At 43.5% G+C, this 27521-nt stretch overlaps 1 protein-coding gene across 1 annotated transcript; it reads right to left on the bottom strand.

Annotated features, from left to right (window-relative positions):
• Positions 1-825: 825 nt before the first annotated feature.
• Positions 826-26772, bottom strand: emc2 (ER membrane protein complex subunit 2). The gene is made up of 11 exons (XM_071902443.2): positions 26707-26772; positions 25738-25851; positions 22554-22618; positions 21439-21524; positions 19620-19677; positions 14675-14760; positions 14282-14341; positions 11389-11470; positions 11045-11155; positions 9083-9187; positions 826-1498 (listed from the first exon to the last, which is right to left on the bottom strand). The coding sequence occupies exons 1-11, from the start codon at positions 26744-26746 to the stop codon at positions 1412-1414; spliced, it is 894 nt and encodes a 297-aa protein (XP_071758544.1). The 5' UTR covers positions 26747-26772; the 3' UTR covers positions 826-1411.
• Positions 26773-27521: the final 749 nt, after the last annotated feature.

Here is a 27521-nt window from a genome sequence, read left to right as displayed (position 1 = left end):
AAATCAAATGCAGACACATTCATCCACTGACCAAGGCCAGAGAGTATTAAAAACTTGAGAAAATGGCTTTCCACACTCCCGGCTTTGAGCTTGTGACCTCTCTCAATTTAAAAGCTGTCCAAAAAAGACCATAAACTCAACGCTCAAGTTTTCCATCAGTCTAAGAGTGAAATTATGAGACAATTGCCGCGACTTAATAAACAAAAGAAATGGAAGTAACAGCTGACCCTGCACGGGTGAGCGACAACTTAAGATGTTCATTTGGATCAACCCCGATTCAAGAGTTACAGAACCAAGTGTACTGCAACAGTAGAGGAAACCAGAGCTGTGTCTCACAGCACTAAGATGTCTTTCTTCCCCACCATCATAAATGTTCCCAGATTCATTTTTTTTTTTTTAACTTGTGGCGTGTTAATTACTGGCAGCGCACTCTGAGGCTCTCTAAACTAAAATGACAGAGGTGTTCTCCAGTGTGCTGCAGTTGGTTCAGCTGCTGTCTGGGGTAATTGAAAGGCGGGATTTCCCAGCTGGAATCACTGGGAAAGAAGAAAGCCTTTTTTTTATGCCCCTATGTTGTTACTGCTGCCTTTATAATGACAAATGTCGCTCGCCCTCTCCTCTTCACTGGGATAGTTAAAACAGATTCCTCCGCTATTGGTGGGGCAGAGTCAGAGGAGACCTTTAAAGATGATAAATCTGTCAGTCATCAGTGTCGCCACTGGACAACGCGACAGTTTAGATATAGGGAATTCAATAAATAACCCTCTAACCTCTAACCCTGCACCGCTACCAACACCCACGAAAAAATATACTCTGAACTCTGCAAACAATCCAATCTTTTATTAAGACATTTTGATGGATTTGACAAAAGAAAAGTAAAGTTTTATTAAGATAAAAATGTTTCATTTACAGATAGTAAGGAAACAGATAGTAGAGGACGTCAGTGCAGACGGGTGGGACCACCACGTCTTTATAAATAGCATTTACAGCCCGTTATCTTTCCCGTTCACATGTTTACAGCCTTGATCTGGATGTGGGTATCTGCTCAAGATGGACCGAAAAGACAGTGTGGGATGCGGTAGTCCAGTCTGGGGGAAATCACAGCTGGGTTAATATGATGCAGAACTATTTTAAATAACTGTGATTACTTTCCGGGTTTGCTTGGATCTGTCTCAGATCCCAGATGGGTGGGGGAAATTTTGCACTTCAGGGAAACAATTAAATGTCTTCCACTGTCCATGTCAAGTTCAATCAATTACAGAGCCAAACTTGAATGGATTTCAAAATCGTATTACGATCCAGCGCTGGTCAAGGCTATTTGAGCTGCCATGTTGCTCTGTGTGTGTGTGTGTGTGTATGGTGTGTGTGTGTGTGTTAAGGGGAGGGAAGAGGAATGGGTGGACAGGGGCATCTAGGACATAGTGATCTGCATGGACTCCAGCATCTCCTCCACAGCCTTCACAGAGCATTTGTTCTCCTTGGTCCCACGACCGGCCAGCTGCATGACAGAGAAGGTGAAAGGGAGAGAGACACCGAGTGGACCAGAGAAAGAGAGAGAGAGAGAGAGAGAGAGAGAGAGAGAGAGAGAGAGAGAGAGAGAGAGAGAGAGAGAGAGAGAGAGAGAGAGAGAGAGAAAAGAGGGGAGGAGAGGGGAAAAGAGAACATCAGCTCATTAGGTCTCTCAGCCAAGTAAAGGAATGGAGAGCCAAACACACTTGAACACACAGACTCTCAGAGGCCACAATAACCTCATCCACCCATACCACGCTTCACCAAACTGAGCAAAAACATCTCCGTCCCAATTTAGACGCTGCAAAGCTAGAAGCAACAGGCCACTATTGAATGCCGAAAGCGTTTAAAACTCGGAGAGAGACAACTGTGGTCATTAGATGGATTTAGAATTGGGAAACAGGTCATGCAAAGTAAAACGGCACCCCTATTCTGAGGGGCTTTCCTAGACTGTTGCATAAGTGCCATTATAGTCTTAAGTGTGTGTGCAGTCCAAGACAGGATGTCCACATGAGTCCACTTCCATGGCCTCTAGTACAATACCCCACTCTAATTTCTGCAATGTGTCCACAGGGTTTCACAGGCCGCAAAATATGATCCACAAACACATACACGAATACTCACGAGTGCACATACATGCACACACACACACATATTTTTTCTGCCCAATTAAACTTTTGACGGGGGCGTCCCCTCAGCCCTGTTCCAGAGAAGAAATACAACTTCCCTAACCTCTGGCAGGGTCCAGGGATGTAGTGGAGGGTAAAACCCAATTACACTCAGTTCACCCACCTTTTTTTAGGCTGATGTAAATCTGTATGACAGAAATTCATAGTATACATTAAAAGGCTGAGAACCCCTGGTCTTAATTCAGGTCTCTATGACAAACAGGTATTAGGCATTATAGAGCACACTGCATAATGTCAAGAGCCCTAGCCTGGGTCTATTATCCAATTAGGTTGGAGACACACTACACAAATTCTTGAAACTAGTTACATAACAAAGTTGTGATCCTGTTCAAATTGTTAAGAATGGAGGCGCTCAGAGATAGGGGAAATAAACTGAAGGTGGTACTTTCTCCCCAACCTAACAAATTTGTGTGGGAAAGCTGAATTGAGGCTATATATAAACAAGGCTGTCAGGTGATGTAATGCACCCTCTAGCGGCCATATTGGAAGTCCTCGGGTCTTGGCAACAACATCTGAGAAAAGCTGACTGCATGTCTAAACCTCCGACTCGACAGTGTCAACAATATTGAAAAGGCACTCTCATTTTCTGTGGTGTTTTTGACTGGGGACTGATCATTTCATCAGTTGACCGATTTTGTGTTCAGATAATATTAGCTTGTTAGCTAGCTAACCTTAGTATCTGTTCGGATTAGCATGGTAACTAATATTAAGGAGCTAGAAGCTAGCAGTTGCATATTATTTTTTACAGTAGCTTTGATAAATGATAAATAAATTAGCCTGCTGTTCAGGTTAACTGACTCTTCTCGAGCTACAAATCAGTGTTTTGGAGTAGACTAGGACTAAAAACGAGACAGTTTGCCATGTTAAGCTACATGAGTGGAATTATCCGGTTCCATCTAAAAAAAATATTTTTTTTTAATTAAAATTGAGTTATCCACATATTCATGATCTTTGAATGTTACTTTATGCTTGTGTGGTCTTATTTTTGTTTTTTTAAATAACCTTTTGGGGTTAAATATTTAAAAAGATAGAAACTACATAGTAACAGTTTTGTCAGATGGCATGTCAAATCTTTGATGCTCAAAATCTTAAAGAACTACACTCAACCCAGATAGAACCTTATAGTAAGTTCTGCATTTTCAAATCAATGTGGATGTTCACTTCCACCTGAGGAGTTTGGTTTGTTTAGATCCGAAGTCCCGCCTCAGGCTTTTTAGATGAGACACTACGGCTGCATGTGGACTCTGGCCTCTGTGCGACACTCACCAAGACTCGTGTGAAGAGAAACAACCCCTGGCGCTCTGCACGTGGTAACCATAGAAACAGCTGCAATGCACAGCTGTGTAGTCGCTAGCTAACATTTGCATACGTTTACGTAGCCATATATAACTACTAACACTAAGTATGTAGTTACCTGACACCCAATCTTACATGACACTGCCATGCAAAGGCTGTCTTATTACTGTCTCGATAACTGCTTAGAAAGCAGTCATAAGTTTGGGGAAATCACAGACCGCAAGAATTAACTTTTCCTCAATTTTTCAAACTCGGTGACAACAGAACAAACTCATTTCACTAGTCAGGCAACATGGCATCCACTGATTAATCTATTGTGTGGTGAAATTCCGCGGTGCAGTGTCAAACAGTTCAAGACAAGTCAACTGTGGCTGAGTGGACGGGCGTGTAGACTAGCACGAACGCGTCAGTTTCACAGGATCGAGCCTGCTTTCCACTCCGCCTCCCGCTCCTCCACGCCTCCCTACTCGCCTCTCATTGAAAATGAACGATTGCCAGCCGGTTGTCGCATCTTGTCTAAAATGTCCTTTACACTTCTCACTTCTCACCAATCCCTAACATCCTGCATGGTTACTTCAAGCCGTTCAGCTGTGAAAGAATGTTTTTCCGCCTGAAAATAGTCTGTGTGGAATAAGCTAGCTTTATCATTCAACAATTTGTCACACAAATTAGTTGGAGCTACTGATAACAACAAGCTAGTTTGGTCTCCGCTATGATGCCGTTTTCAGAAGTTGGTATAATTACGTAAGATGCAGGACATCTAAAATACTTATTCAATCTAAAAAGGTGAAAAATAAAAACAATTGCAGTTTCAGATGGGAGAAATGCCAATCTGGAAAATGAGGCTAACTTTCACCAACACTAGAGGAATCCTTTAATGAATTGATATATTTCTAGCCTTGTTATATATTGACACATTTTCAATGAGTCCTCCAAGATGGCAGCACCTGTGGTTGAAGTAGTGGATTATTGGCCTCTAGAGGCGAAATCTTGTACCCGAAGGAGAATTTGCTGTTTAGGCAGACACAAAGAGGCAGCACATCAAGACAAATATCAGAACCTTGGAGCAGGGAGGGAGTTAGGCAAGAAACATCTGCTGCTGTGCAGAGGAACTGCAGATGTGTCGGCAACAACTAGCGCTCAGCTGAACAGCAAAGGAGGAAGAGGAGGAGGCAGCAGCATTGTGGGCCCCTTTCAATTAAATCATTATGAAAACACCATTACCCTGACTCAAACACAGGCAGGGGATACTGTTTCAGCCACATGGCAACGCTGCCTCTGGACAGGAGAGCACATTCTGCATGTCCTCCGAGGTGAGAGATGAGCCCCCTGAGAGAGAATGCACACACTTGCACAGACAGAAGTACACACATGCACACACGAGCACAGGCGCGGGTGTGTATACATACGTGCACGCATACACGTGCACCCACACACACTCATCTCACTACTCGAGACACACCAACTGACTGAAAAAATTCCGGCCTTGTGCCCACACCAAGACCATCCTAGCTTCTTTCCAAAACCACACACATCTACATTCTACAAGCTTGCAGAATAACAAAGCAAAGCAGACGACTCTCAATCCTATATTCAACGTAAAGCACTGCCTTTCATGTTTCGAGGCATTTATTCACTCCGAACCAACGCTCCTGCTCGGGCTACTACATACAGGAACTAATTGTAAACCTAGCCCATACTGTATTTCCATGGCAGAACTTTTTTCCTTCCATTTTTGCCAAACTGCAACTTAGAGAGGGCAGTTGGCTAAGGTGTACGATTGGCTGTGTAATTTCCAAGTGTGACTCATTCATCCAGATTTAGGGGGAGTGTGTGTGGTGGGGCGGTTATGATGATCAGTGCGTTTCACTGCCTCACTGCCTAATGTGCCATTACCCCGGGCCCGGTAGTCAATTATCTCCTCAGCCTGAGGTGAGACCACCACATTAACTCCTGCCCTGTTCTGCAACAGTAGGAGCAGAGCAGGCAGCTCCGCGTCTATTTAGAGCCTCTGATAACAGAGCCGTGACGCAGAGGGAGCCCACGGTCCGTGACAGAGGAGCTAATCGGGGAATCTGGTCAGAGTTAGGGCACGGGGGCAGGCCATGCAGGGCCACTTTACAGCCCCCTGCACCTACTACCCACACATCTCCAGGTCTTTTACATGTCAACGGGCCCCGCCGAGGTAATTACATTTTTTAAAACGGGCCCCCAGTCAGTCATGACCTCTCGCTGACGTCTGCTCCCGCTTGCACTCACCTGCCCACCTTTTTCTCACACTGAGGTATGACAATCACCAGGTACCGGAGCCTAATAAAAGTGGACGACTGACACGAGCAACACTTTAAAGGGGCCATCAATCAGCCAGCACAAGCCCACAGCAGCCCGCAGCTGTCCGACAGAGGCCCACACTGCCGCTCCCTTTCAAAGAACTCGCAGGCCATTTAACTGGAGGTGGGGAGGGAAAAAAATAAAAGGAGGCAACCTTACACCTTGTCATTTACCTTGTCTCACACACAGCAATGAAAAAACATCTATGAGCGCACGTGTGGGCGGTGGCAGGCGCGTATACACACACACACACACACACACACACAGCAGGGTTGAGATCCCAGTACAAGCCCTGCTATTACGAGGCAACTTAAACAAACAAAAGAGGTTGTGGACCAGGGCAGAAGCAGAGGGGTGGGACAGCAGCTCACATCCTGTTCCCTGGATGATAAAGGTGTGACTGACTGAGGTGTCATCATGATCATCACCAGGGGGTAAAAACCTGATGAAGGCTATTACCGTCAAAAAGGTTTTTAACATGAAAGCTTTGTCTATTGCCCTCCAAGAGTAACTTAATTATTTCACTCTTGCGGTGATCATCACCAGCCCAGCTGTCGGGGATTCCAGAGAAAAAATCCTCCCCTACAGGCCACTTCAAATTAAATTACAGCATAGCCTACCTATCATAGTGACACACATTTGCTTCACTGACACCCATTTCAATGTGAATCTAATCTAGCTGGCCTATTTAAAGCTGTGAAAAGGATAAATACATTCCACAGCATAAACATGATACAAAACAGGTCAAATCAGAAAGAGGCTACTTTTTCTTATTAATGACACAATTTCAATGCGTTTGTAAACTGCAATCTATGCCGGTTAAGGCATTAGTCCAAAAAATATACCGACCTGAATTAAGTCATACGTAAGGCAATAGCCGGGTACCAGATAATAACATCAAGTTGATGCATTACAGCCAACATCACCAAACACAGATGTGTCTTGCCTGTCTGTGCGTAAAACCTCTCCCACGCCTCCTCGGCTAAAAAGAAAATATTTAATCAAGGCAAATACATGGGCTACACTACTGGCTACTCTCTCCTCTCTGGGACGCAGCTTCAGCTGAAGGACGAGAGTGATGTCAGAACAGCTCTGTTTCCGTGCTTGTTTACTTACAGCCTAGTAATTGCCTACAATGCATTGATAACCCAAATATAAAAACAGCCGTCCGGATTACACATCATCCAATTAGTACAGTACATTAATAGAAAAGCAGGTGAAGTAGCATGTTGCAACAGGATTTTTGGCAGCAATTTGCAATGTAGTATGGAGGGGCAGAGTTGCTTTGTTGTCTAAACCAAACATGTCAGCTAGCTAGTCTGCCCTCTCACCCTGCTCTTTTTTCTCAATTTCAGCTGTCCTGACAACACCTGACGCCTCTGACCCTTCACTCATTTTCTTGAGAAATTTCGACACTTTCTTTTTCCCATGTTTTCTCCCCTTCTTTTTTGGGCCCCTGAGTTGTAATTAAAGTTCTGCATTTTGACATATATGTCTTGGCTTCTGCCAGCATCAAAGACTCACTTAGACAGCAAGGTAAGGTCAGCTATGATCTTGATCAAAGCGGCAAGTAAGTGGATTTGACATCCATGGAGACATTTGATTGACTCATTTCAGTGACTAAACCATTTCTACAGTAAGGCTGGATGGAAACGCTCTGATTATTAGAATGTTCTGTAATGACTGGAAGAGAAATTATTTATCATGGAAATACATACATTTTGCCCGGATAATAAAACAAATGGGAACATTTTCACATACTTGATACTTTAAATAGCAATAACATTCCCTGTTGCGTGTCGTGATGGCAGGCATGATCGTCACTAAGGGAATTTTATCTTTTACACAGGAGTTGCACTAGTTCAGTCATCAATCTGCTTCACTACAAGTCACAAACTGAATAACAAGTAGTGAAAGCTAAAAGTTCTTCCCTGATGCTTCTGTAAGAGCTGAAAAGGAGAAAAGACATTTGCACATAAAGTCACTCGCACACACTTTTTCAACACGGCCCTCATACTTGTCTGTGAAATGTGTCCATGAGGGGAGGAGAGGCGAATGTGGTGAGACTGGGTCTTTAGAGGCTCGGTGGGGAGCCACTCTCTCAACGGGACCCACACATGCTGAGCAAGGAACCGCTTATTACATGTTTAACTGTCAATGCCCAAATAAGCAACGCATATGGCGAAAAAGATTTCTATTAAATATGCTTTTATACTTAAGTTGCCGTGGCAACAGCGTAAACCATTTTAGTGATACCATCTGAGCAGCGGCTCACTTTTTCCCCTCTTTGCTTTACTTCTGTGCACACACGCACACCTCTTTCCTTTACCTCTCTTTTCACCTCTTTTCTGCCCTCCCTCTTTCTCTCTGTATGGCAATATCTCAGCCTCACAACATCTAGTTCAGGGGTCCTCAAGCTTTTTCAAATCATTGACCCCCAAATAGACACACATTAGTTCAAAGACCCCTGTGGGATCAAATTCTATTCCAGGGACCCCATTCTGGGTAATATCTTGCCTTTGTTGACTTAGTATTGACTTTAGAACTGGGTATGAAACACTGTACCTGGGGAGATCAAATTAAAACCTATGATCAGGCGTATGATTTTGCTGGGGACCCCCTGGATCACCAGACCCCATGTTGAGAACCAGTCATCTAGACAACTCTCCTCTGCTGTAGACTGGTGTGACTGTTGTGCTGGGAGAATGAAGCTTGCAGAGCTGCGAGAAGCTCATCTGTGAAGCCAGGGTGCAGGGTAAAGTCATAGCAGACTTTGTGGCCTTAAGTCAACACATTAACAGTAAATGTACCCAGACACACTGAAAGACTCTGGTTTCTAGGTTGACAGTCTTAGACACTGGGGTTGTTATTACACCACTGCGAGTCGAAGGCATCCTTCAGCACTGCTGCGCATTCAGGGGGCACTGGGTGGTTGTGAACGCTTTTAACATGCTATAGAACTGAGGACGACTTCTGGTTGTACATTGCAAGTAGCCTATGCAAGCTAAAGCAATTGTCATATAAGATAAAGTGTGATTAGTGGTTCTTCACCTAAGGTGGAAGGAGGGGTGACAGTGACAAAATGAGAGAAAAAGAAGGTTCCCTGTAGAAGACAGAGACACACTTCTATGAAAGGTATGGAGGCAAGACAAGCAAGAAATGGCTGAGGATGGTGGCAAAGACGACGTAGGTAATTAATAAAGGTCGGTACTCTTAAATCAAGCCTAATGAACAGTCTGCATCCATGTGTGACTCACCTTATAGGCCCTATTTATTTGAGCGGCAGCCCAGGCAGCATACTTCATATTGTCCTTCTTCACCTTGGCACCAACTTTCGGGCTGGCAGCGATGTGGCTCGCGGACTAGAGGGAAAAGGGAAAACAGAGGAGGGAGAGGCAAAGAGAGAGAGAAAACGGGGGAGGGGTGTTCTTATATCAAAATTTGGTGAAAAAAGCAATAAAAGCGTAATTGAGATGAATGTGCAACCACTCTCACCATCTACCACTCTACCAGTCATTGTGGCAGGATGGAGAGAAAAAACAGACCTTGGCCCAATGACACAGGAGAAATCGTTTACGGGGAGGAAAAAGTGAGTGTTTTAATGCTCCATACGTAAAAACCTCTTCCTTCCCCGCCCCAGCGTAAATTGTCACTTAACGGTCCCTAATTTCTCCAACACTGTCGACTCCCGGCGATGAAAGGACCTCGCATGTCTTCGAAAAAGCCCGGCGTGCGGCGAGAGGAGCGTCGTGTGAATCATGCTCTCTGCCTGCCCCGACAGCTCCCCTCCGAACCACAAATCCCATGTCTTTCCCATGTTCCTGCCATCATCTCCACACAGCAAACCCCAGAGGGCTTACCCGGCCCGCACTTCAAAGCCCTCCCTACCAACGTGCTGAAACTTTAACTACACACCAATCAACCTGGCCCTGTTTTTTTCTATAAAATGGTTTGGCTTCTGGATTTTTTGGTAAGCATTTTCTTTCGTTTTTTTTTTTTTTTTTTTTTTTTTTTTTTTAACTGGAGAGAAACCTCAATTTGGATGATGTCAACTCAGACAGGCTATCCCTGAATAATAGTGTGCACCATTATGAAGGGGAATCCCCATGCAAGTGTTGTGAGGAACTAACCCACAACCCAACTGTGGTCAGTGCTACCGGGTCTTCTGTCGGACTGCGAGGAATCAAACGCACAGTAGCCTCTCTGTCTGAGGAACACTGGAGATGTTGAAGGTTTCCTGACCCTTCACTGAACTCCTTGCACCTGTCAAGCTCTGGACCACTGAGACTAGCTGACAATCTGCAAAACACACTCAGAGACAGAACTGTGACTGATAAAGATTAAACTCCCACCTGAAGTATCCATTAAAGACCCGAGTGTCGGTGGATGACTTGTCAGGAAATCGTACAGGGCCTGCTCTGTCTCCAGACGAACTTGAGAGTTAGCAGAAGCGAACGTCTCTGCTTGACCCCACCCTGCTCCTCCTGTACATGCTGCCTACACCTATAAGCAGCCTGAGTGGTTTCAGAGGGTATAGGCCCTCTTCTGGTACGAGGTGTTTGGACTACCTGAAGAATCCCAGTGCAGCAGAGAGGAAAACACTGGAGCTCTCTGTGTGCGAGAGCTGCTTCCCTTCTCCACCCTTTATTCCCTGCACCGCTCCGTTTGTGTTCTTATGTCAGGACTCACTTACATATGATGCATTGGCGCTAATGGACAACATCCTGTTTAAACAAATATGCAGATGAAAGGGCCGTTCGGCGCAGACAAAAATCAAACTGGCACCTGGCTAGTTCATTTGCCACCGACAGAACGCTAGCGGCAGTCGTCCTCCTTTCTCTCTTGTGCTTTTCTCTTTTTCACTCCATGACTACTTTATTTATTTAAGTCATAAACATAAAAAAGGTCCCACCAAAGGGGTATTATTACTAAAATAGAGAGCTCCAGAGGGGCAGACTTTTCCGATGCTGGAGTTCACCGTCTGAGTCAGCAGCGAGCTGACCTGTCTGAGAGCCCCTTCTACACTCCCCCCACATACACACACATACACACACAGAGTACAGTCTCACTCCACACACTCAGTGGCCAGCCTCAACCTTGACAAACCACAGGGTTAACAAAAAAAAAAACATAAAAAAAAAAAAGGAGGTTCTACTGTTTTTTTTTCTCTCCCTCTCTCCTTTCTATCCCACTACTTCTTCATGCAAGGCAGTACTCACCATGTACAGACCAAACAACGCCCTCATGTTTCTGTTGTTCAGCCTCAGTGCCTGGGCAAAATACTTTCTGGACAGCTCCAGGTTTTCCAGCCCCCCCTGAGTGTACTTCACCTGTGTGAGGAGGCATCAAATACAGCCAATAAGCAATGACAGCATGACATCTGAATAAGCAACACATGGCAACCCCATGTAAACATTTATCCATTCATGAGCCTATATTCCCAATGACGTTAAGTGTGCGTCGTCGTCTCTCGGGTCAGAGACAGGGACCATTCACAGAAAGTTAACGTTTATTCCATAGTTAGCCCCCCTGCTTGATGACGGACATCTAGACGGGTACCTACCTCAGCGTACTGCTCACAGTACAAGTGATTGTGAGGATTGGTCATCATCAGCTCCTCCAGACAAAACGCGGCTTTTCCATAGCTGTGGAAATCACAAGGAAAACAGTGAGCTGATTGATACAGCTGTGGATGTGTCATCCTTTAGCTTTAACAAGGTGAAACTTTGGATTCTGCTCAACTGTGAAGCACTAGGTCTATGCCCATAAACCTACAGGTATAAATTTGTATAGAAAAGTACAGTGATCATGGTTCAGTTTACATTCAATGGGCCTTTAGCCTATATTGCGGGGATCCATGAAGATCCACCATAAGACATTAAGTATATTTACAGGCCTAGTGAAGGTTGCTCAGTCCAGACAGTTGGCATAAGGTAACAGCTTATCTAGTGTGGTGATTCTCTCTCCTTTGGGGACGCTTGGGAGGAACTGGGGGAGGGCAGTGAGGATCAATCTTGTCTGTCTGTGTGTGTTTTTCAGCCTTTAATGTGTAGTTAACTACCTTCCTGAGGTCAGCAGTACAGTAAGAGCTGGCACACTGTGCCCATACTCAGATGAGATCACTTCTCAGCAGCAGACTGCTGAGCTGTTGACCTCACACTAATCTGCTGCCACTCCACTTCTAATACACAGTTTCCCCTTCAGGGGACCAGTCCAAGACCAGGCAAGATATATCACTGAACACAAAGCCATAAACTTCTGAACACCTAGCAAAAAGAAGCCAAGTACGCACAGACTAATGCAGAAACAGACCCACAAAGAGAAAATGGCTTTGGCTTTCCAACAGATCCAAATAAACAAATCAAAAGTTGAGACCATTCTCTACAGCCAAGCCTCCAGTTACACTTTTTGAGTGATGTCCTTTGTTCTGCTGCCATGCCAGACTCTATGTTGTTTCTGCGCTAACCTTAAAAGTAACAAAAAAAAGGTGCTTGCGGCATTGGGCTTCTAAATTACAGTAGATAAGGATGCTAATTTCTACCGATTTCACTGCTAGTGGGGGGTGGGGTGGGAGAAGAGGTTGGGAAGGTCTAATACAGGCGGGGTGTTTTCGCAAAGCAGTCCAATTACTGTCTGCCACAATATGAAGGACCTATCAGTCCATTTAGAGTGCTCTATGCTAACTAGTTGAAAGAGATTGACGACATAGGAGGCGAAGGAAGGTGGGGACAGAGAAACAAAGAAAGAAATACGGGGCGGGGGGTATAGAGTACAGAGGGAGATCTGGGCATTCGGAAGGTTGGGGGCTGCTTACAATTACCACTTCCTCCCCGTAAAGACTTTCAGATGTGCTCGTGCAGTGGCCCCAGCCTGCAACAGAGCCAGCTCCATCAGCCATCAGCCAGAATCCTGTACCAGGACCAGGCCCCTACCTACCCTACTCCTCCTCTAAGCCCCCTAACCCCATCACCACCAAGCTTCTCTCCATGCCTTCTCACTCAATACCACAGTGCTTGAGCAGGGTTGTAGCCACCATTGTGTGTCAGACTGTGAGAATCACATTTGTTTCTTTTGGAGTTTAGCAAAACCATCAGCAGTGGCTTTTCCCCATTTCAAGACCACATTCTGACTGAATATGAGACAAAAATGGATTCAGACTGGGCAAAGTATGTATGAACAAAATTACAACTATTTATCCTGTAATCTTGGATGACCAGTCCAATTTTGTTGAACAGCCTCATAAGCTGGGTCAGAATGAAGCCAACAGCTTATTCAGACAGTGGCTCCATGCAATGCTCGAAAAGAGGCAAAACAATCTCCCATCTAAACACCACTGGCATAAGGATTGTTTTAAAAGTGTCAACTTAGAGGCTATTAATTACAGTTTTAATGTGTTAGCACTGATGCCTGCTGCAACCCTAACAATGGCTGTGCAGACACAGAGTGTGGTTTGTTTATTTTTAGCTCCCAGGGTGCTGTGCAGTGAGGGAGGAGAGTTTATTTCTCTTCCTCGCTTCTCCATCAGCCTCTGTTTTCTCTGGCTGGGGGGAAAGAAAAAGTGCCACCACCTTCTCCTGGGAATTTCGCAGCAAGCCCTCTCTCTCCGACTCCTGCTCTCTCTCCCTGTGGAAAACAGTGGCGATAATGCTGTGCTATCCGGAAGAGGAGGAGGAGGGGAAACAGGGAGTTTGTAACCCAAAGTAAAGAAAAAAAAGAAAAGAAATTGACACGCCTGTAGATAAGGGGCTGTGGGAGTGAATGGTGTGATATTAGAAGCGTTGGGCTAAGCTGGGAGATAATCCGCTCACCCCTGGATTTCCTCTGGCTACTACAGCAATAAAGCCTCCCAGACAAAAGCATGAAATATCCAATAAGTAGCCTTCTCACCGCGCTACACATTCCTGCTGCCGCTGCCCTCGTACCGGAGCAACCATAGAGCCAGCATGCCCACACACACACACACAAAACCACAGTTCAACTACAGACACTGCTTCACTGACTTCTAAGCCCCAGACAATTAAGGAGGGATAAAAGGTGACACAAACAAAATTATTTTTTTCTTACAATGCTCTTGTCCGGCTGACAATTCTCCCTGGCAACAGAGATATCAGTGGGGGGCCGGGAGTCTTTTCTCCTCTCATATGTAGGAGAGGGGGCTTAAGACTGAAATCCTATTAAACTGCTCTTATGTGACAAACATGGACAGGGCTCCATTCAGACCCCTGGCTGAGTTAGGCATCTCACCGCCTTCCATTGTGGCCATCCAACGGCCCTCTGCAGATCAAGCCATCAGTCTGATGTGAAGCCCAGTTAAACCGACAGATACGCCATGAAAACACGGTAATGCTGCCTTACTGGTAATGGATTACTGATGCCTGAGTGGCTTTTTTTGGTATGGTAAAAATCTTTCATTAAGCAGAGGTTGTGTGCCGTTTAAAATGGACAAATATGATTACTCGTGTTCGTTGATGTAGAGCTCTGACAGCTCGTGCCACGCTTCTTGGTCCCCAACAAACCTGCAAAGACAAAAATTACATTAAATTTACTTCCTCAAACAAACAGTACAAATATTGTATGATGGCAGCAGAGTTAAAAGTCGTAAAAAGTGGGGATCAGGTTTGCAATACAGAATACGTTAAAACAGAAATATCGGATAACATTTCATAGCTGTCTTTACAATAATGATAATCATCAGAACTTCCAAGGCGGGAGAAAGAGGTTGCTGGCTGTTTTAGGGACAAGATGTGCCAGCTCAATTGAATGCAAACCCTTTTTTAATTAAAAAAAGCCCAGGGAGGTGCAGAGGAGGAGGTCCCTGACCCCCTCCTCCCCCTTGTAAAAACACTCACTGCTCCAGATATTCATTGAGCTCGCGGATGGCTTCGGCACTCTTCCCCTGGGCCTTCAGAATGGAGATCTTGCGCTTCCTCGCCGCCTGTAGAGCAGAGTATCAACAGAGGATTAGGGACTCAGCTCCTCAAGTGTTTGTCTGAAGGGGGGTGAGTGTGTGAGAGTGTGTGTGTGAGAAAGAGTGTCTACATTAGTGGGGGGCACAGGTGGAGTATGGTGTGTAGATGCAGAGGTCTTTTCAGCGCTCCACACTTTTCTCCCACAATTTGTTATGAAACCAAATCATTTCTATAATATAACAAGATGAATCAGCACTTTGCTGCTTTGCTACGACAGATGGAAGGGAAAACAAGACGTCACTTTTAGCATCAGTGATGTCAAGTTTACTGATATTGTTATTGGGAACTTTAAATTAATATAAGCCTACCAGCACATCATTAGAGATAGTTAATGGCCATGTCCAACGGGAACACTCACAGGGATGGACACACATATTATGAGTCAATGTTTGGGAGTTGGAGTGAGCTTAGCGGCTGAGATAAAGTGGTGAGTCATCTCCCGACTAAGTGGGGAAAATAGCGTACTACCCCAAACCCCAACGCCTGCCTGCCTGCCCGGCACGCATCTAGTGCTACACCAGCCCAACTTACATCAGCTGAAAATTGCTTTCCGCTTCGTTTTGATGTTGAAGTGACCTTAAGGTGGATTAGATTCTCATCAATCTGAATCAGAAAGTATTACGCCTGCTCCTCAGACTTTTCCAGACTTTTTTCTTTTTTCCCCTCCTCCTCCTCCTTCTCCTCCTCCCGGTAGTGAGTGAAAACCCTAAGAGGAGGCCGCTGCTCCATTAGAAGTGTGCTGCCCCTGCCACAGCCTATTTTATTTATGGACTGGCACTTGATTGAGTGGGGCTTCCTCTCTCCCACACTCATAACCAAAGCCATTGAGGGCTGTGCATGAGTCATGTCTAGGGGGCTGTAAATCTGGGCCTCCTCTGACACTGCCATCACAAGAAATCCACTTATCACAACTGGGACAGGGACCTGCAGGAGCACTGCAGCCTGGACCGATCACAGACCAGAGGACTTGCATTATATTGGCTGCACAGAGAAAAAAGGCGTGCAGGCAGCCGAGCAACATCCTGATATCACTAAGAGAATTTCTAACATTAACAATGAGGATTTCCACTTGACCCACTCCATGTTGTACCGTATTCCAAAACAAATACATCTGTAGTAATGTATAAATTCAGTATGAGGGTGGTCTGCAGGCAAATTAAGAGAACATTATTCAAATGTGTTATGAAGTTATCAAGCGACGGGGATCAGTGGAAGGTCAAGTCATTATTTCCTCTTTTCTCTCCCCCAACTATAAAACACAGATCACACCATTTTACACGGAGCGTATTTCACCGGGACTTGATGCTATGTGAGATTCTGGAATTTATACTCACTTCTCACTAAATTACAAGCATGTGGGATTTTTTCCTCATCCAATACCGAAAAAGGGAAGAGGGAAAAAAAAAATTAAATGAACACTACAGTAATGTTGAATGTGGATTTTGCACTTGTGCACTCCCGCCGTCACCCCACCCACCTCTCTTTTCTCCCAGTCCTTTTTTTTTTTTTCAGATAAAGAACCACTTGGGGCTCAAAGGAACATATGGAAGTTGGTAGCCCAGAGAGTCACACGGCACTTTATTAAACGAGGAGCAATTCCAAACCGCTCCTCTCTCTCTCCTCCTTTCTCTAACTAATGATCCAGAAAAACCTGGCAGTGGGTCTGATCCCTCTGTTGTCGTGATTCTTTTTTAATTAGCGCTCTGAGAAGACCTCAAGAGTGAGGATTGGATTATTTACATCACCCCTGGCTCTACGCTATGACCTACCGCAACCTTCCTTTAGAAGACCCATCACAACAAGGCTGAAGTCTGACACACCTAGTACACTGTACATACTATGAATTGAGAGAAAGAAAGAAAAAGAGGGGCAAGGAGAGTTTTTTGTTTAAACAGCTTTGGCACTTTGAACTCATCACCATATTACTTAATATTCCACCAAGGTATGGTGCTCCAAAAAGCAATATATAGAAGATCTACTGTAGCGTTGAGATAAAATTTGAGAGCACTTGACCCCCGCAAATACGATCTTGTCCTACAATGAAACTGTAATTGACTATAATTGTGGGTCAACCTCAGTAGGAGTCTCTGTGACCTCAGTGGCTTATTTAAGAAATACTATCTTTTTATATAAACCAATTAGGGTGAAATGAGAGGATTGGAATTCAATATCAACTCAATCATTGAGTCAGTAGAATGTTAAATAAATAATAAATTGGTACCCCCTTGTATGCAAATGTTGTGGGCACCGCATAATCCAAAGTACTCAAAAAAAGAAATAAAAAAGGGGGAAAAATGCATTTACGCAGGCAGACGAGAATTTCGCCAGATCATTGCTGTAGGTATTGGAACATAGCAAGCAATGGAAGGGCTAAGAGTTTGAAACATTTTTTGGACACCACCATGGCAAAGAAACCTTGAGCAATTTTTGTTGATTCAACAATTTTGGTTAATGGGTACCACATCTATTCCACAGCCTGTAATTACAACAGCTCAGTTTCCAATCTCTGCTCCGCATGCTGGGATGCCTCGCAAGTCCTCCTTGCGGTCGCCAATTTTCCGCCATTTCTCAGGCCCATCCCCTGCCCGATTCTTAAGAACATGTTGGAGAACATGCTGGGAGGAGATATCCCTCACTCCAAGACAGGTGACCTAAATGATGTCATCATATCATCACTCCACCCTCCACCACTACACCCGTGCCAGCCAGGACAGGGATTGTGGGAAAAAGGTTTAAGGTTAACACCCCAGGGATAGAGGACCTATTTGTCTATTTTGTTCCATTCCCGGCCCCAGGTTTGACTGACAGCCTCTGGTCTTAAGGGTAGCAGTAGCCAGCTTTCAGAGACCAGGAAACAGACCAGTCCCTTTCCGAGGGTGTCCCTGGAAGCCCCAGAGGATCTGTACCGGGGAGGTGGCCTGGGATTCACTGAAGTAGCAACTCCCATTCCCATAATGGCGGACAGACACTAAGCGATTTGTTGCCAATTAGCCAAACTAATTAAACTCAAATTTGCTTTGGCTAGCCAAATTTTGTACATCAAAATGATGACAGAGTTCCGAGAAAAAACATGATTCGGGATTTTCACTTCCATCTTCTATGTTTGTGTTGGATGGCTTAAGTGGGGCTAAATCAAATTCTTGAGTGCCTCCAAGCCAAGTGTTATTCCCTTGTCACCCAATTCCTTTTGGAGAAGCTCCTGCTGCCAAAAGATTAACCAGGACTTATTAGAAAACTGATATGGCATGGAACATACCATAATTGCGTAATTCAGCAAAGCAGACTATTACACAAATGCTTTCACTACTCATTGCTGTTTTCAGTGTTGCTGGAAGTAGAGATGGCATGAGATTGAGACACTGCAATGGTCTAAGTTCGTTTTCCTGGCATTTAGATACAGGAGATTGGGCAGCGTCTTTATCAAAGGATATACACTTATTGAACCGTAAAATGCAACGCTATCATATGGAATGATAAACAAATGCACAGGAGATGGTTCCACTCTCAGCGTACATGCTGACCACAAATGCTTTCACTACTCATACGCACTGTTGTTGTGACTAACTTGCATCCCACCACTTGCCTTACAAAAAATATATCCTTTGACGTGAACAGTCCTGCTTTTTAATTGAAATACGAGGGGGTCCAGCCCATGAAAACAAATAGTCCTATCCCTTGTTTTAAAGGCTGAATTATCAATACGGCTGGTCAGTTCCAACAGCAACAAGAGGGTAAAATAAACAGAGATGGTCTTGACAAAGTGAAGGTGGGAGTGAGACAGAGCATGGGGGGGAGGCAGCAGCTGTTGCTATCCACAGCGCAAGATAAAGATGAGGAGGCTATTCTTCTACGCCACAGAGAGAGCAGGAGGGGTGGAGTGCATCAGAGCGAGGTAAGGCTTATTGGTTTTGTCAGCAAGGCCTCCATTTGTTTGAAACAGATAGTCGACGATGTGAGGAATCCTCGCATGGCATCCAAAGCACAAATGTCTATGCTTCGTCTCTACCACTTTGCCAGCCAAGACAAAATGTTTAATATATCTAAAGCAAGTCCATGTGTCAGAGCAGCACAGGAAACTTGTTGAACGTCTTTAGAGGGAGATGGGGAGGGGGGGGTATTGCCAAAATAAACAAGGTCATGGTTTCTTTTGAAAACCCTTTAAAACATTTATTTTCTTGCATGGCCACATGTCCTTATGGAAACAATTAACAGCAGGTACATAATGTTTTGGGTTGGTGGTGTGGGACTGGCAGAACACTGGATAGACATGCTTCTGCAAGCCATTTCATGTAAATTGAGGAAAGAAGATAGTGGAGAACACAAGAGAGCTACAAGAAAGTAAGGGCTAATTATGCTAGTCTGTTTCACCTGTTTAGAGCACAGTGGACTTTGCACCTGAAGCCAGTACACAGCAATGGAGGAGGTGGGACAGGAGCATGGCTCTGTTACCTCGGGAGGGGGGCGGGGCGGGAGGGGGGTCTGAAATGTCCAGTAAATCACCGTCTTCAAAGGCCAGGCCTTTATTTACGCTTTAGTCCCACCAAACATGTCTACCACTGACTAAGACCATGAATCACCCCCCACCCACCCGACCGCCCGGCCCCCTCCCGTGAACACTTGTCAGTTGTGTGGGTGAGAGTCTGATCAGCAATGTGGTTGAGGTCACAGAGGCCAAGGGGAGTTTAACTTAGCAAACTCACACCGCTAACACCAAAGTGCCTCAGCAGATTTAAAGCCCTCCAAAAAGTTGAGACCACAAAATGAAGCAAAGTAGAATACTAAGCAGAGGGATTTTTCCCTTTCTTTCCCCACTCCTCCTTCTTACCGTATTGGTGGGGTCGTCTTGTAGAATGGCATCATAGTGCTTGTTGGCCTCGTCGTACCTTCAGAGACAAAAAAGAACACAGATTTGCTTTTTAACCAATCCCAGTCACCAGTCGAGTAAAATTAGGTGGTGGGGAAATCAAACAGAGTTCAAGGCAATCAAGTTTCTGTATACAGCGCGGCAGGTTCCTATGATTACAGTGAGGCCGTGCGGAAATCAGCGGTGATCTAAAGGAAGAAATAAACAGTCATTAAAGTTAAGGTTGCTGGTCAAACAGCCGACATTGTGAGAGGCTTATATCACTTCACAATGAGTCATGAAATCAATACAAACAAAGCACACTGATTTGAAGACTGTATTTTCATTTGATTGTATCCAGTTTGATTCACCTTTAAACAAAATCAAATTACTGCTTTTACATCTGTCCAGATCCGCAGCTAAGTTGCTGGTTCAGTTGCCTGTTTCTTGGCCAATACATAATACCCCAACACACACATATGAACCTGATAAGCAACAATATCCAGCACAGTGAGTCTCAAACTGTTGGGGCAAGCCCACATGATTCTGTTTAAAGGAGAAAGTTATGAGCTGTAAATATCAAATCATACGGTAAAGAAATCTGGGAAATAGGAGGCATGTGCACTTCACTTGTCATGTCAAATCAGGCGCTGAAGGATGATTCGAAAACTTTTTTCTAGTGGGGGCAATCTGCAACGCTGACGTTTTAGTAGCCAAAGCCAGGGTTCAGTGATCAAAAACTGTCCCGCCCACAACCTACAACAGACAGAAGCAACTCTGGTTCCTATTAGCAGTGAGCGGCCCCACTTCCAGCACCGCTGCTTCCCTCACATTCACTTTATTACTCAGCCACACTCTGGGAGATTTCAGATGGCACCAGGCAACCACTCATGAGCCACTTTGATTTGCTTTATTTACTTAGGGACAGAGTGTGTGTGTGTGTGTGTGTGTGTGTGTGTGTGTGTGTATGTGTATGTGTGTGGAGGAATGGGCCTAGCTGTTTGAAGCTGTGTCATTCAAGTGTAGCTCTGCCTGCTGCCAATTAGATCCCAGTGTGCCGTTTATTTAATCTGACAGTGCTGAAGCAATCACTCTCAATTATCACATAAACTCTGACATAACCGATAAACCAGTGATGGCGATCAGGGTGGGGAATGTGAGCGAGGTAGTAAACAGATTGAATTACCCTTACTTCAGCTCGGTAAAGACTAAAATACCCCACTGTTTATCTTACTTCCTCACGCTCTCCATTCTGCATACTTTTTTTTATGAACTTCAGGCTTTAAAATAAAACAGTCCAGTGAGGGAGGGGGGGGGGGAGAAGTTAAGATTGCGGTGACATGTCAATATTTACAGGGCTGAGAGACCTACTCGCAGCGCAGAGAGCAAAACAGAACAGAATGGGGAGGAGAGAAAGAGCGAGAGACTAAGGGTAAGAGAGTGAGAAAAAGATGGAGAGATAGAAACCAGAGAAGATTGAGGGACCCCCAGAATAACAGTGGGATCCAACCACTTCCTTCCCGGGAATCCCTCACTCAGGCTAAAGGGCCACAGGACTACCCAGCGCTGAACCCTTCCTCTCTCCTTTCCCTTCTTCTCCAAAGGAATGCTGGGTGATCCAACATAAACACACCCCACCACACACACACACTCACACACACACACACACCATTGTACCACTTAGGATCTGCTAACAGTTCCTCACCCCCAAGCCTCCCAAAGTACCATACATACTGTAAGTGAGGCTGTGTTTTTTTTTTTTCCTATTCCCCGTCTCCAGCTTTTTGTACCCGATGCTTACCTTTCTAAAGCTTCCAGCCGCATGCCCGATAATCGCTTCACTCTGTGGCTATCTGGAAACTGCTTCCTCAGTTCCTGTAGACAGGTCTGCAAGGATGTGGGCAGAGGAGAGAGGGCAATTACAGTTGGCTGTAACTAAACTTTATGTTACAGTCTTACTCTCACACACACGCACCTCTCAAGACACTCACAATTATCCAAACAAATCACCTGTCTGGAGGATTTCAGACTTTGCCAATGTAGCAACTGAAACAAAATGAATACAATGGACGCCCAAGTATCAAAAACAGGCAGAGAAAAGGTCACCATCACAGTAGGATGTGAAAATCTACAGTTACTATGCTACCCATGTGGGCACCCACCCCTGCTACTATAAAAAGGAGAGGGAGGATGCTCTCTGCTGTAGTTTTTTTTTCTTCTTCTACAGGGAGCTGGAGTTTGTTTTTTCACACACTGGTGAGAGAGGTGAGGAATGGTTATCATTACATTCAGTGTTATCCTGAATGAGATGGAAAAGTCTGCACTACGACCCGATTCTTTTGCCTTATCCAGCAGCTGAAGTCTGGTTTTGTTTTGTTTTTCCTCTGGCAGCAGGGCTGAAAAGATGGGGAATAGACAACTAATTCTAATGGCTCTAATGGTTTTGCCTTCTCTGCACTCAATGAGTATTTATTTTTACCAGGTGGAATCGTCACATCCATACAGATTGGAGATGAACAAATTCAATTATCATGATCGTTTAAATTTTTCATGCCATGCAGATTTGACCGTTTTCAGAGCTATTAATAATTCAAAATGTGATCTTAAAAACATCACATAAAGCTCTAGGATGGCAAATGAATCCTGAGGGAAAAAAGTAGTTGAACTCCATAAATGAGGGCCAAGCTCGGCTAACACTTGAGGCGTGCTTCTCCACTCATTTGCTACACCCTCTTATTCCAACGCTCAGCAAATTGTTTTTCCAAAGTACAGACAGAGCAATACTATTTGGCCAAATAAAAATCAGATTTTCACATTTGGCAGAAGGGGCTTGCAAAAGTAGCGATGACTGGGAGAGAGTGAACGATGGCTTTTGAAGCTATTGGGTGTGGGAGGAAGCTCTTGGTAAAAACTTACCAGCGCCAAGTCATCCCGACTGCAGTCCAGCGCTGCGATCATCACCTGCTCATAAATAATCCATACTGGGCAGAGGAGACACAGACAAAGAGGACTGTGTTAACGCCTTTTCCACTCCAGTGTCTGGTGTAACATGAAAAAAATGATATATTGACCTGTATACTTGATGTACTGTCTTACACTCTGACCCCATCAGCAGCACATCATATTTTCTATTACCACAACTAAGCTTGCAAGATGTACCAAATCAACAGCTTAAGAGTCAGTGGTATACTTCATTCCCATTTCATTTAACAGTATAATACTATCCTGAAGGTCAAATTACATAACGTCTGCTGTTAGGAACAAATTTAAGCTAGGTTACTTGTTAAAAACCATACATTGAAATCTGTCTTCCCATCTGAAATTAAAATGTTTTTAATAACAAGTGTTGCGTGGTAACGCTTGCTTTGTAACGCTTTACATAAATGTTATTTCTTTTCACAAATGAGTAGTGTAACAAATTGCAATTTCATTCATCCATTTCCATCATTAGTAGATGTCGTCCTCTCACACTAAATTAGTTTAGATGAAAAATGGAAAAGTTGACTTTCTCTGGGTGGAAGTATTCTCACTACTTTGACTGTATCATGGAAAAGGATGACAAGAACATTGGACAAAAACACAATTTGGCTTCTCTGATCATTCACACAGAAGACCACAGGAGAGGTAACTGAGTTATCCTGATTTTTGAAGGTAAAAGAATATGCAACGCCAATTTTGGGGGTATAATAGAAAAGTAATATAACTAGTAGTGTAACAAATTACTGCTCAATGGGGTAATAACTAAAATATTAATATAATACTTGAAATTAGTAATATGTAATACATTACTTTTATTGAGTAACAAGCCCAACATTGTTAAAAACACTATTTATGCGCGGTATAACCAAAACAGTAGAATTCATATTTCTGTAAATGCCATACAGAGATGTTTCCCCTCCATAGCTCTGTGTAGTGGCTGTGTTACAGTTACTGTATTTCAGAGCAAGTTCGGACAGCTAACAGTGGTTAGATGAACAACAAAATGTGTCTGTTTGCACAAAATGTGAAAGGTTAAAAATAATGTGTTTTAACATGAACACAATATAAAATTATTTCAGTCAGTGAGTGGTGTTAATGCACAAGCTACGGGTTTACATAAAGATAATGGATAGCCTGAAATCTTTCACCAGCAAGGAAATTATTAATGAATGTTTACATTTTGCTAATTACTTTTGGAAAATACTGAATATTTGAATAGCCTCTCAGGCGAGTCATCCAGTAGTAAATTCTTAAAAAGCAGACTTTTACACATCTCTGCAACTTGTTTCCTCTTTAATATGAGGAATTAAATGGATGAGCTATATCTGATTTCTCTACTTTCTCCTCCATGGTGCATATTCTGATTTTTTGGTGTCATCATATTACGGATCTATATTGTCAAACGTCTAGTTTTAACACCATACAATCAAACTTCAACAAGTCTTTTCAACATTGATATATTGTTGCAACTGTGTAGCAAGTCACGGTTTGCCCCATCATTAACAAGCGGCACCCTCTCCTTTAACATGTTTCGCTTGGTGGTTTGCAATAAAAGAATAAATGTTTATTCAATCAGTCTGCCGTAACAGTATAACACACTGACTAATGGCTTGGCTACAGAAGCCAATTAATGGAATTAATACTACATTTCAGACAAGTCTGTTTTGACAAGCAACCCCAAACACCCTCTGCCAAATGGACACCCCCTGTTAATTGAAAAAGAACAATAAAATCCGACTCCACCAAAAAACTGATAGGTTATGCCAAAACAAACAAATGCCTAGAGTTTTTCTTGGCTTTTTATGATTCCAACTCTTGTTTTGATAATTGCCATCTCGTTTCACAGCCAATTTAAGAGCTGGTTTCAATAAAACCATGGCGTGTTAAGTGTTTATCCTCCTCTTTAAGGACTGTATGAATCATAATGACTGGGAAAAAGGGAAACTTTTATTGGGTAATTCAGCAGGACAGCACCATTATGAAGGAAACCTAAACCTTTGATATGTTTATGGTAGGTAAAACTGACTACTGCTGCAAATATCATATAGTTGAGTGAGAGCAATTCAACAAAATATGCGAAAGTATTACTAGGCATCGTGCTAGGCCTATATTTTGAAACTTTGAAACCAAAACCGTTGCTGTCTTCACCAATATATCACAGCTTACAGTAGATCTGTAGCATGTTCATCTTTCAATATTACTTTCAGCATTTGCTGATAAGAGGCACTGGTAATATGGCATACCATGTTTCAAATTATTGTTAATTTACTTGTTTGTTTTTGGTGAACTTGCCTCCTCATCATCTTGGTAACCAAACCCAGAGAAAAAAAAAGAATCTGCTTCCATTCATTCTTTTCCAAGTTACAGTCTTAAATATTGTACCCTTTCCCCTCAAATCTTCTAATTCTGTGTTGATGTATGCCTTGGATTTTGCTGTTCAACCCATGTTTTCCAAATAACAGGTAACACAAGACCCTATGCAGACATTTATCCAAAAGCCAGTATAAACTCACCCACTTAGATCAGTCATATCTCATACATCTGTGCTGATGAGGCCGCAGTCAATAACATTAGCCTGACTGTTTTTCTAGTTTTGTACAGAGGAACATTCAGTGGTTCTTGAGTCTACACAGCAAAATTCTCCACATGCAAAAACAAAAATTAAACTCTGAACAGAAGTCAAGGCTGCACTTCTATAATGTGATGTGATAGTTGCCACAAGGAAATAGTGACATGCCTTATTCATTCATGGACCTACACCAAAATAGAGTGTTTTCCCTGGCTGTCGGAGCCTAGATTAGAGCCTAGATGCCTAGAGACATTATGTTTGTACATTTTGTTTTAGGCCAAGATCATCACAATTTTGTCTATTTTACAGTTTTGAGTGTGCTTGCAATGGCGTACTTGCAGTAACCTGTGTTACTGTGTTAGATGGTGTATGAAGCAGCACTTCTGACTTAAAATTGGAGCTTTACTTACTTTGTATGTCATTATTTATAATGGCCCAGCTGAAAATTACAATGCAGTTCATACTCTACATCAGCCTACTTAGCAGCTTGTGCAGTTGCTGAAAATTACGCTATGGTGATCTAAAGTCAAGTACTGATTTAGGCAAACTTACTGTCATCTCCAAGTTTAGATCCGTGTTCACCGATGAGCTCTTCACCAACATCCACGATTTGTTCACTATTTCTGCAGTTATCCTCTCTCCATTTACGCAGCTTGTCTCTCATCTCTGTGAACAAAATTGTTTAGCCATGAGAACAGCCCAAATCTGGGATAAAAACACGAATTTGAGTAGTGGGCTAAATGACAGCCTATGGCTCAAACAGCTTGTAACACAATGCATTCATGCCTGGGCCTTTTAACTTCTTGTGCTGTTTGATAATTGATTTGGGTTAGCGTGTGAATATCACGACATATCAAGCTACACTGTCATCTGCAGCAAAGTTATTCATTGGTTTTCCAATGACAGCTCAACTCGTGCATGATCATATCACTGCAGCTCTTGGGGTACTTTGACAACAGAAAAAAACAACGTACAAGATTACATGTTTCATCTTAAGATGATCAGAGAAAGAAATAGCCTACAACCCCTACCAATTCGGTACTGTTACTGCCACTTTCTGTAACGTTAACTAATGCTGTGATCTCTTGTCTTTCGCAGGGCCAGACACCGCTTGCTAGTTTGACTTTGCTATAGCTAACGTTTGACGAAGCCATCCTTACAAGACCTAGCTAACATGCTAAAACGTTAGCTGGTTAACTTATAACACAAGTACACATTGCTTTCTGCTTGACATTAGCAGCTACACCTACAACATTAGATGCCATTAACGACTGTCTAGCTGGTATTACAGTATGGATGTAGAGATTAGGTTAGGCAACGTTAGTGTTTAGTTTTGCTAACAGTTAGCTGGCTAACGTTAACCGTTAGCTTAGTGCTTAATGCTAGCAGTGAGATGCTGAGACAGCAACGACCTGTCGCCCCTGCTCTACAGCAGAGGAAACCCTGAAAGCATTCAGCTATATACATATAACATATCATTCAATGACATCTGGGGTGAATATATTTCGCCTTTTGTCTTACCTTCCCAGCCCACATCGTACATTTCTGACACCGACGCCATCTTTCTTTCTTTGACAACATACGCCGTGCTACGTCATCAATTTGCCACGGTGGGCGTGGCCTGCTGGGACCTTGCAGCTGGGGTTGTATAATAATAATAATAATATAATAACAGTAAATTTCTTATATTCATCTCATTGCTCAGAAAATGTTCAAAAATGAAGAAAATATTTTAAAAGCTCTTAGGGCTTAGGTAGATATTAGGTAGATATTTCATTTATTTTCATAATGCATATTTCATATTTTTGGGTTATTCCATATTGTATATATGTTTCATTTATTTCTCTGTCAGGGCCTTGGCTGTATTTATTTTTATTTATTTAGGGGGCTGCAAGCATACCCTTAGGTTGAAGCAGGCTGAGACCTGAAAGCCGCTGGTTTTAATCCCAAAACTGGCTGGGAAAATGTGAATTGGGAAAATGTATAAGTAATGAATTGCTCTCCCCTCCCTCAACAACTACCTTTGAGATGCCCTTGAGCAAGGCACTCTACTCTTAATGCTGCTCAGTGGCCAACAGCAGAAGACTGTGGTGGCACTGAGAATGTGTGGAACTGTATGCATGCGAGGCAGGGTGTTGCTGGAAAAGAGCATGGTGCTTTAAATAAACAAAGTAAAAAGAAAAATTGCAATTTGCTATGCATTTTGTAATTTGCTATGCATATTCATTTTATTTAGCTGATGTTGACATTTACAGATGAGGCAGAAGCTTATGTTAGCTACCTATTTATGTTGCACTATGCACATCATTTTATTTTCAACCTGTTCCTTTTGCAAG

Source organism: Centroberyx gerrardi, chromosome 12 (assembly GCF_048128805.1).
Source record: "Centroberyx gerrardi isolate f3 chromosome 12, fCenGer3.hap1.cur.20231027, whole genome shotgun sequence".
Lineage (NCBI taxonomy): Eukaryota > Metazoa > Chordata > Actinopteri > Beryciformes > Berycidae > Centroberyx > Centroberyx gerrardi.
Note: the sequence above shows the minus strand (reverse complement) of the source record. Positions and strands in the feature narration are given on the sequence as shown.